Here is an 11,528-nt window from a genome sequence, read left to right on the forward strand (position 1 = left end):
AGTGATGACAATCAAATATGACACTTTAATTTATAATTTCTATTGGAATGCGACTGGCCAATACCTTCTGGCAGTTTAAAATTTGTAGGAACAGATAATAAATATTTAAAAACGTTTATTCTTACTATATTATCACTAAGTTATTTATTATTTCTGAAACCATAGATCTTTATATAGGGTGCACAATATTTGGAGCTTCACATTCACCGATTTAAAGTTTTTACACCTATAACAGATCACCATATAATAATCTTTTAAAATATAGATTATGAAGTATATGTTACAGATAATTATAAAAAATACAAATACAGAACAGATAATACTAAATTCTGATATTACAGTAATATCTTTTTAATAATGTTGTAGATACCGTACGACATACGTCATCATCCATGTTGCTTTGGGCCAAACGAGAACATCACGCTAGCTATGATTATTGATGCCTTCGAAATCTACGGACACGATCCAACGGACAAGTTGGATAATCTTTGGCTTTATCAGAACGAGATGATTCGAGTCAAGACTGCTGACGATCAGGTACTAAATTCATTTTGCACAGACAACAAATTATCACACTACTAGCTTTTTGCTCACGGATTCAAGATCTGCGAGGTCTGAGTTCTAAGATGCTGTAAAACCTGTTTACGATAACGAACTTTAACATGAACATAGTGTAAAGAAATGACTATATTGTAGGCAATTTATTTTTACACTTATCCCATAAATCAACGTCAAACGGAAAATCCATCTCACGTAATTTTAAACAGTTTACTACAAAAAAAAATTAACTTCATATCGTTACTTTTTTCTAATTATTTTCATTTTTATTTTACTATGAGGTACAATTTGTACTTATGTAATCGACGACCAATTGTTCATAGTAAAAAGACGTGATTTATAATAAAATAACACTCATTAAGTTATGTACTTAAAAATGATTACTACTCTCAACGTTATCCGTCCAGACTTTGTTTTATATTAATTTTCTTTGGGTCGATGCCTACTTTATCATCTGATTTAACAGCTGATTTTTCGGCTTAACGTTCATTTGTGGGACACGTATACATTTCAAAAAAATCCTGTGTAATGATTATTAATAGTCCATAGTGCCGAACGTCTTACTTTGTGCATGACAAAAAACTAATTAATTGTTCCAGTACATGATCAATGAGCGCATACACATTGCTACGGATCATCTAGGACGCTTCGTAAAACTGCATGTGCAAGAACTAAAGGTAACTTAAAATCATCTTTATTAATTAATAATCAAATTTAAGAGAAAAATTACTCCTAAGTATTTTCACAACTAAACGATAATGAAATTATTATAATAATAACTATATTACATTTAAAACAAAGGGTGTGATTACAGCTGCACAAACTTTATAAGTTTTACACCTATTTCTGACCATTCTGTATAAAGAGATCACTCTGAAATATTTCAATCGTTTGTTTTTTTTATATTGACAGACGAAAAGCTAGTTACTTGTGGCAGTATAGTCTACAAGACAGCAAAAATGATTTAATTTAATTTGTAGTAATCGGTATTTTAAAAACTATTTTTCTTACAATATTAACATGATTGTGTTATTATTTCTGAAAACATTGATTTTTGTACGGAAAATTAGCTATGCTTTCACCGCTTTTAATTCACCTATTTCCAATGAACATGTATTTTAATGTAAAATTCCCCGTATTTTATTGGAGCTCTTAAGTATATTTAATAGATTAGTATCGACCTTTCCGTATCGAAGAAAAAGAATAAATACTTCTTACATCGTATCTTATATATATACATCTAGCCATTGATTTTTTTAAAGTTAATTATTTAATATAAATAATGAGAAACTATAAATAATCCTTATAGGTCCTTCTGATAACCCTCGATGACGTCATCGACAATATGTTAACTATGTATGAAAATCATAACTCTATCGCGGCTGAGAGAAAATCCACATATACCGGGGGACCTGTGCCGATGGAATTTTATGTTAGTCAAGGTAAACTATTTTTGATGAATTACGATACCTTAACTTAAAAACAAATATGCCTTAAGCCTAGGGATGGGCAGCAACGTCCTCTACATAAGATAATATCACACTGCGATCGCCAGCCCGCCTGCCAATGTGGCGATTATGGTATATCTCCCCATAGATATCTTTGGGGGAAACCTATACCTTGCAGTATGTCTCTAGGCTGAAACTACTACCTATTTGCTTTCATCTTGTAAGACGTGGTGTCACACGAGAGCCACATTGACAAGCCAAAAGTCGCTAAACGAACCATGGACAGTATAATGTCCGAGATTTCTCTTCGAGATCGAATTAGAATTGAGGAGATCCGTAAACGAAGGAAAGTAAAGAAAGGACAAACTTGTTTTGAATGCAACAAGTTTGTCTTTTCTTGTTATAATCAGAGAAGAAATGGAATAACTTGTCTACGTTTGTGGTTACGTCCAAGTAGGACGGACGTAGATGATTAGGTCATCTTCGATATTTCAGCCAAGGGACGTCCACAGCTGGACATAGGTTTCCTCCGTATATTTCCAACAGGACAATTGACAAACGGCCTGCATTCAACGACCTTAATAACATCTGTCCCCATATGTGATATTCGCCTCGCAGCTGGGAGAAGAAAGATCCGTATCAAATAGCGGCAACCCTCTCTCAATGGTCTGCGTTTAGTAAAAGCGAAAATAATATTGTAAAAAAAACACTGTCGATTCTAATTAGAATTAATAAAAACAAATTAAAAAACCACGCCGGATTGTACATCGAAGAATTTTCGATTTTTTTTTTAAATATTCAACACTATTATAAGTGGCCTGCACCTAGCTTTTTCCAAAGACTCTAGCAAGGTCATCTGTCTAACTTGGAGATGGACGTATTATGTTACGCTTGCCGATCCGGGGTCTCGACTCCAAAACCTTAAGGCCCCAGCAGCCACCTGTTCTGCATTACGTGGTTCGCCCACTGCCACTTACTTATGTCTACTACACGTCAGTTACTTATGTATAATTCGATCTCATAAAGCAACCCTGAGTACATATCAGATGTGTATTGATAAAATGTATTTAAAACAATTCTAGAGTTCTACTGTGGAAAAAACGTCTACCTTTTTATATCGGAGTTGTACAGCGACATCTACAACATGGGTAGAGGTGTCGCCCCGTACTGCAAGGACCGCTCCTTCGTTTTCCTAGGCTTCCTCCATTTCCACGACGAAAACAAATATTATTTAGTGGACGATCCCAGCGTGTCGTTCCCTACGGACAACTATCTTCACGGTCTAGAATGTCACATCGGAATTTGCATATTCAGGTGAATTATTTATTTTATTATGTTTCAACAGCATATTTGTAAATTAATGTATGAATATTTTAAAATTGTATATAAAAAAAATTTAACTGTAGTCGATAACCAGTGCTACTATACTGAGTAACATGTAGGAGTAAAAGTTTTAAAGGGGTCAATACATAGCTCAATTGTCAGCAAAAAACTTCAAAGCTTTTACAACTTTACTTGGAAATAGTTCCAATCTCGTGTACAAAGTCGTCACTCTTTAATATTTTTCAATACTTCATTACACATCGGAATTCGACTAGACAACAATTTTTGGCAGTGCATTGTCTGAATGGACAGAAAGAAAACAACCTTATTTAAATGTTATATAATAATATCGTAGCCATACGCTATTATCTGACCTCTATATGTTTTAAATAAATATATATGGACGCATTTAATCAAAATAAAACTTCATTATTTTAGTCTTAATTTGTCCACTGCTGGACGTAGGCCTGTGACCTTCTCACATTTAATACAATTAAAAAAACCGTGTGTAATGGTTCTAGTATATAATTAAAAATAAACAAAATATATTGTTTTTGGGAAAGAAAAACGGACGTTATTATGAATGAAAATTTGTCTTAATTTTTTCTTAATTAATATATAGGCGACACCACTCTAAAGAGATTATAAAAGTGACATAAAAAAAGAAAAATGAAACGGAACAGGTAAAAGCAATTTTACTTGTTAGTTTCTAATATTTTTTTACGCACGCTAGTTCTCTTTAAATTTAAATTATATATTACATTGTACCATATTTTTACTGTTAACCTGTTATTATTTCTAGTGATTTCTCTTGTGATTTTTAAATTAAATTTTGATAATTCGTGCAAAAAAGATTTTCAATCAAATTCCATATACTATAAGACATTTAAGTCCACTATAGTTTAATGCTTTATAAGAACAAAAGAAATGTTTCATATTTAGTAACTAAATCAAAATAGAGATAGTTATAATCAAGGCCATTGTAACTACAGTTAAATAAATGTATCTAGACTTATTCGTCTTTTGGGAAATACTTTTTTGTAAAATATTTTTTAACCCCAACCTAAAATGACGTTACATTATGGTATTTGAATATGTCGGTGTACTTTCAGATTTCCTTTTAAGAAGCTACTGCAAAAAGAAAGAGACGTGATCACACTGCCAAAGGCAATCGTAAAATGTGGTTTAGTCATGTATAAACTACCCCCTCTCACAGCGACGGCCTGCATCATAGCATCCGGTTCCTTTATCCTAGACTTCAACATCCAAGGTCTTCGGTACAGGCATTATGATTATTTACTGGTACGTATTAATAACTATTAATAAATTTTTCTTTTTTATGGCCCCCGTTATTGGGGACCTGTCGTACTCCCAGCTTTGTTGTAGGACAGGATTTGATATTCTTTAATAATTTTTTTCCACTATCTTTTCCTTTTGTTTCTGTACTCTTCTAACATTCTTCTTATAATCTATCTTTTTTTTTCTTTCACTCTGCAATTTTTAATCGTTCTTTTTAATTCTTATTTCAGTTTATTTATCGTCTCACTTCCTTCGCCTCGTTCCTCAAATATGACATGTCCGGGTTATAACACATTTCTTTTCCTTAATTTATGTTTATATAATATGCTAATTTATCACGAATTATCACAATTTATCAGTTTCCAGTTTTTATTTTTTTTCTACCTAACGTTATTTTGGGTTTTAATTATTTCCCCCAAGTTCTTCAAATTCTAGTTTTATTTTCTTTTCTCTAACTTTCTCTTAGTTAAGTACATTATCAATTATATTTTATGATGATAATTATAAGTATAGTACTACCGAAAGCGCTGTACCGCGTCTAAGGAAAGCGTGGCGAGGTGGGGGCCAAAAAAAGAGCATGAACACCCCTGCGAGTGTTGATGACACACTCAAGGAACGGAGGTAATGATACTCTCCACTACAAACTCATCCATCTAGTTGCGTCTACTTAAGACACTTCGGCCATATAAAAATAAGTCGAAGAATTGAAGGCAATGCATGAAAATTGTGTCTTATTATGAATGACGACAAGAAAAAATGTGAACGGTCAAAAAAGTTAGAGTGGTTAAAAATATATAAGACGAAAGAGGAGAAAGCAATTAAAGTAAAACGTGAGAATAAAATTTCAAAATAAAAATAAAATTTTAATGGCTTTTTTATGGAATAATAATAACCATAAAAAACATTTATTATTATTAACGACCTTCATTATTAAGTTGAACAGGAATTTCCTAGACAGTCTAATTGTTAAGTTTTTTCTTCTTTCTTCTCAAGTTCTCCTCTATTTAAATCGCTGACCCACTGCTGTACTATTATTTACATACATAACATTATCATTTAGGAACGAGATCCTCAATGATAAATCCTAATCATTAATGAAACTATGGTGTGTAAAGAAAACCGTGTGAATGTTCCATACGGAATGTTGAAACGAAATACCTACATCGACAGAACAGTACGATATTTATATACCTGCGGGGATAATACAGAGGATTCTGACAGCCCAGCGGTCAAATGGAACCCTTTTTAATATTATTCGTGCGTATTCTTAAATAGTCATGCAATCTTGTTAGTGCCAGTATTCCGTATGGAACAACTATGCTGTTTACTTTACACTTATCTCCATTCCTTAAACATTTTTTTTATTTCAGACAACTCCAAACGGGCACACGTATTATACCAAAGAGAGGCATTCTCCTCTCGTTTGTGATCACCATGTCTGCGAGTGGAATTACACCAACCATTACGGCGGTAAGTGCTTATATTCGTTCAAAATTGAATATATGTATTGGTCTCTTTTTTTTTGGATATATTAAATAAATAATATTGAACAGTAGTAACCCAGCGCTCGAGGACTGAGACTTGCGATCGTAGGTCGCGGGTTCGATTTCCGGGATACAATTTAAAATATAATCCAGACTGCATTAATTACATAGGATTGCCACTGTTCACAAACAAGTTTTACAGAGGATGGTTAACAGCATCCTCTGCGTGTCATAATGCCACACAGCGATCGACAACCCACCTGCCAAACGTGGCGATTGTGTTATATCCCCTCATAGATATCTTTGAGACAGGTCTAAACTTTGCAGCGGGCGTCTATGGGTTAAATCGACGAAAGACGAAGTCAATAATATATAGACTACAGATTAGATATTAATACAGGTTAATATTTCTAAATTTTGAGAAAATTAATATTGACGTGAGGTAAAAGGTGCTAAGTTTATATGGAATATATTTCCTTCTCATTAGGTTAAGTAATTTAAGGCTACTGAATATCAAACTGATTTATGTTTATTTACAACTACTACTACTATTCTGTCGACGAAATTCGTAACAGTTTGTATTTAGAGGTTAGAAACTGTTTATTTGTTATAAAAATTGAGTGTATGGTTTTTTGTAGATATTACTGTTTCTTTTCTATACCTTAATAAAATAAAACAAAACACCAATACGACAAAGTAAAGGAAATGTGTATTTTGCGATAACAATTTTTACAATAGAAACCAACTAGATTGTTATGTTTGGCAGTTAAAATTGTGTAACATTCCCGAAACGCACCACACACTCGAGACTGACAATTGGCCGAATGGTGTAACTCTTCCTTTCTAGCATTACAAATACCGTTACTTGGACTGTTATCCGTAAAAGTCCAACTTACTGTACTTCTCTTCGGTACTATCTGTCTGGTATTCTGCAATCTTCTATTTTGAACTCGAAAAATCTAAACCAAAAAAAACAACTGATTTATAAATAACGGCTTTTCTCATATATTATTAATTTTTACCGAGTAAGCTATTTAGTGCGTAGGTCCTCCGCTGGGATATAGTTGAGGTCGCTGGTAGTCGCTAAATACGAACAGCGCAATACCGGTCATCCAGTGGTGTGTACGGGAGAAATACGTCTTGCAATAGAAGTCTATTGACTGATATTATAATGATGATTAAGCTATTTGGTCTTTATAGCCCTTTGACAACAACATTACAACAACTTTTTACAGGTCCGTTCCTTATTCCCGGAGATCCAGGATCCGGTATAGATCCAATACCACCATATATCGAGCCAACTCCACCGCCAGACATCGGGGAAGAGGATGATAATATTACAGTTCCTTGTGTGTATTGACTCTTTTAACTATTCCAACGTCATCGACAGGGTCGCGGGAAATCGCTGGTTGCAGGCGGCACAAGATCTGTCATTGTGGTGATCTTTGCGGGAGGACTATTTCTTGCAGTGGGCGTCTATAGACTGACATGATGTTTATAAACTTTTTAAAGAGACTTGTCTCAATGGAATGGTTTCTGCTCCCAAAAGTCACTGCCCTCATTTTACGCCAGAGAAAAAAGATTCGAATTAAATATTCCAGTAGAAACTACTAAAACCAAAGCCTCCCCATGGATATACAATAATAATATAACTTAATCTACACATAAAAATGAAATCTCATTTCTCTTTGTCACTGACTGACTCGAAAACGACTTTACCGTTTACATTCATAATTTTTCATAACTTTCTTAATACGTTGTAAATGTAAAGCAAAATATTGGAGAAAATTTTAAAATTAAAATGTAGATATTATAATGACTTTTGAAACTGCCCATCGCTTTATATATTAACAGCAGTATCGGTCGATATGTATCAACCACAAAATTAATAAATTTATTTCACATTTAGTCAATTACAAAGTGATCTGAAATAACTAACGCAACATACTTTAACTGATTGCAATACGTCAGGCCAATAACTTCTAGCAGTACAAAGTCTGCCGGAATCGCTAATAGCATTATAATTATCGCAATGTTTATTGGCACATACATCTTCACTTAAAACGTAAACCTAAAGAAGACTAGGCTAAAAGCCAGAAACTAAGCTAACCGGAAAGCTAAAGAACGCTTTTGCGGGAGGCATGACTCGAGTTACATTTTTACTTTGCCTGATTAAGAGAATTCCAAGCTCTCAGTTATTTCGATGGACACTCTATCGGCTTGGATTGTCATCCGAAACACATTTTACATTCTGATTCAGTTGTGTCTGATAAAACCAAACTGCAACTTGATAAGTTGCTGTTATCAGATCAGAGGAAAAACTTAAAATGTTATGTTCTAATAGAAAATATTTAATGTTTAGGAGTAGAAAGGTTTCTGTATCTTAAATGAAATTAAACAGTGTTTTGTAAAGCAATATACTTATAATGTCTAAATTACTTGGCTGTTTATGTGTCTGCGGGAATATTATGAAAGACAGACTATCGACAGACATATATAGACATATATTAACAGGCACACTATTTTTTATGGCGACATTTGTCAACGCTGTGTTCTGTTGCGCCGATGTTCCTCAAAGTGAGTTATTTAAGGCGATTCGCCAGGCAAGGCGGTTGATTTTTCTTCACTTGCCATCACTTTGTGCGCAAGGGTAACAGTTTTTGTATGTGTAGCTTTTTACTGTGGCAGCTACAATACTAACACAGGAATTTATGTCACTGTATTCAACAGTTATCTATCAGAAATATGAGCATAAAATATTGTAAATTATTCATAGATATCCTGGATGGTTGCCTGTTCATGTATCCGCCTAACTATGGCTCCATAGCGGGAAAGAGTTATTTGGACCCAGTGGAGCTACATGACGATCGGTTCACCTGTAACGCGGCAGGCAATAAGGTTATAATTGATTTTTTATTTTATTTTTAAGAATATTCTGCATACTGCGATATTCTACACAATAATACAAGTAGAAATGGCAGTGGACAGGCCACATAGCGCATAGAGCAGATGGCTGCTGCGGCCATAATGTTCAGAAGTGGAGACTGCGGATCGGCAAACGCTGAGTAGGGCTTCCACCCAGTAATCGGAAGACGATGGATAAGGACCGCTTCCAAACGGTCTAATTGGAAATTGGTCTATGGGGGAGACTTAAGTCCACCACTAGACGTTTATGAATAAAAAGATGATTATAACTTATGGATGTTCATCACATATGGTATTATCTACCGTAGTTCACAAATGAAACAAACTCTTCAGTTCTAATTTTATATATTTTCATAACAAGTTAAAATATATATATCATGCTTAAATATATATATATATAAAGTTAGGTCATAACAATCCTATATTAAACTGAATCTACATTATTTTGTTCGCATGAAGAATGCAGTGAATTATTGTCCGCAGGCCTAGCTGATGCGTTCGCAAGTGTATTCGATTGTTCACTGTGAACTTGACTTTCTAACTACAAACTATTTAATTAGTTACCGAGCGTAGTTACGCTATGATTTCATTTCATTCTTAAGCCGTACGGCCTACAGACCCATTCTTTCATTGACACCTAGAATATCATTCAATTAATCTTATATATATTAATTCGAATATAGCCATTTATTATTAACATAACATGCCCCGATATTATTTCGTTCTGTTATAAATGTTATTAATTTCTCCATAACCAACTTTACAACTCCAAACCTTTATACGTAGATCCTTGATGACAGTATGGTTACCGAATGTTAATCATAAAGTGAAATAAATTTTATTTAATTAATGCTTCGACTCGTATCACTTCTAGATAATGTAATAATGAACTTGAATACAATGTATGGACGTTTAGTGTCACTCCAGACAAAGGCTTGTCGTCTTCTCGCTTACTCTCATTGTTATTGCTAGCTGCCTTCACTACTACTTTTTTCATTTACTATGTCAACTTTGATAGCTTATATATATGATACCAATTGATTTTCTCCTGTGATCTGCTATATAAAAATTATAACACGTTCTAAATCATATCAAACAGGTTAAATATAATCGAAGAAAAAATTAGCTGAATAGGGTAATTTTATGTTAAACAATGTTTTATTATTGATTTCAGGGTCTTTATTGGTATCCTCAATGGATGGGTGCATTGCCTCATCATCCATATTCATCAATTTTAGACCCAAAAAGTCATTTTGAACCGCCAGGACCGTACTACCCACATCAAAGTTTTGACGCCGATGAAGGTGACACTGATACATAGTTAAAATAAAACAAATTAAAACAATAAATTGATTTTTATTCAATCATATAATAAACTGTAAATATTTTAGAATTAATAATTTTAAGAAATATTGCATCGGACATAGGACGTCCACCCTTAGACGTAGACAAATGACCTCTTAGAGGTCCGTCGAAAGCAAACCGCTTCCAACTGATCTTACTGAAAATCTTAGAGGAAGCCTATGTAGTGGTGGATGTCCTACGGCTGAAACGATGATAGTGACATTACATGTGATTTGTAATTAACAAAAAAAAAATCTTGAACGTCGCAAAAAATTTAAAATTCCTTATGCTTCTCAAATTACATCGTCTTTAGTAACAGTGAAAATCTCGTTTATTAATTCCATCATCACAAAAGATTATGAAGAATTATCCTTGCTTCGAATGCAAATTTACCTAAATCAATCTTTCTCAAAGTGGAGCCCACGTTCCACAGGGGGCAATTTGATTATTAAGGGCGGCAATTCAATCAAAAGACGCGCTAAAGCAGTGCCATTGTGAACAAACTATTAAAATCAGTGCATAATTAAACCTGTTATAGTCGAAAAACTGCCTAACTGACATTGTTCATTTAAACCGAAGTCACAAGTGTTCGGTTATATATTTCGTCGGGACCCTGCGGATGACGGCGCTCGGCGACGTGTGGATTGCATTTGTCAAGTGGTTTGCGTCGCGACCCGCAATCTTTTTTTACTATTTTTTTTTATTGTGTAATTGCCTCATAGGCTCAATACGAGTAAAACGTAAGGTAGCAACTATATCCGAAATCCCGGTGGATATTAAGAATTCACCAGGCGTTATCCAGCGCGATTAGAGCCAGGCATTGCCCGCGGAGCGCGCTGCTCCAAAGACGTCAACCACAGCGTGCGCGCCTCCAACGGCGCACGCGCTGCCGGGAAATGCGGATCAAGTCTCCGACCTGGCCTCCCTAACCGCGGTAATCAACACGCTCACTACATCTATCGTAGTAGCGGTCAGCAAGGGAAAAAGTGTAACGGCAGCGAACAAAAGGCTGATTGTCCTCGCCGCTGAGGAGAGTCGTCGAGCTATGGCCGCGTACGGCCGCGTGGCTGCGGCGTCCGGGAGCCGCGTCGCCTCTGCTGACATGCGCTCAGGCAACGGAGGCGATAATCTGCGCCAGGAGCTTCTC

General features: G+C 34.8%; 1 protein-coding gene across 1 annotated transcript; it reads left to right on the forward strand.

Annotated features, from left to right (window-relative positions):
* Positions 1-399: 399 nt before the first annotated feature.
* LOC137925508 (uncharacterized) lies at positions 400-10,374 on the forward strand. Its single transcript, XM_068768964.1, has 9 exons — positions 400-537; positions 1,158-1,235; positions 1,868-2,000; positions 3,089-3,320; positions 4,442-4,631; positions 5,999-6,098; positions 7,348-7,461; positions 8,889-9,010; positions 10,212-10,374. Exons 1-9 carry the CDS (start codon positions 430-432, stop codon positions 10,356-10,358), a joined length of 1,224 nt encoding a protein of 407 aa, XP_068625065.1. The 5' UTR covers positions 400-429; the 3' UTR covers positions 10,359-10,374.
* Positions 10,375-11,528: the final 1,154 nt, after the last annotated feature.

This window comes from Battus philenor, unplaced genomic scaffold (genome assembly GCF_028537555.1).
Source record: "Battus philenor isolate CCGP_79_NKW_IND1 unplaced genomic scaffold, ilBatPhil1.0.hap1 SCAF_27, whole genome shotgun sequence".
NCBI classification, from domain to species: Eukaryota; Metazoa; Arthropoda; class Insecta; order Lepidoptera; family Papilionidae; genus Battus; species Battus philenor.

Coding starts and splice junctions, on each gene's coding strand:
- LOC137925508 (XM_068768964.1), top strand. CDS start 430: ATGATTATTGATGCCTTCGAAATCTACGGACACGATCCAACGGACAAG. Junction 1,236..1,867: donor TGCATGTGCAAGAACTAAAG/GTAACTTAAAAT, acceptor TAATCCTTATAG/GTCCTTCTGATAACCCTCGA. Junction 7,462..8,888: donor TGATAATATTACAGTTCCTT/GTGTGTATTGAC, acceptor AATTATTCATAG/ATATCCTGGATGGTTGCCTG.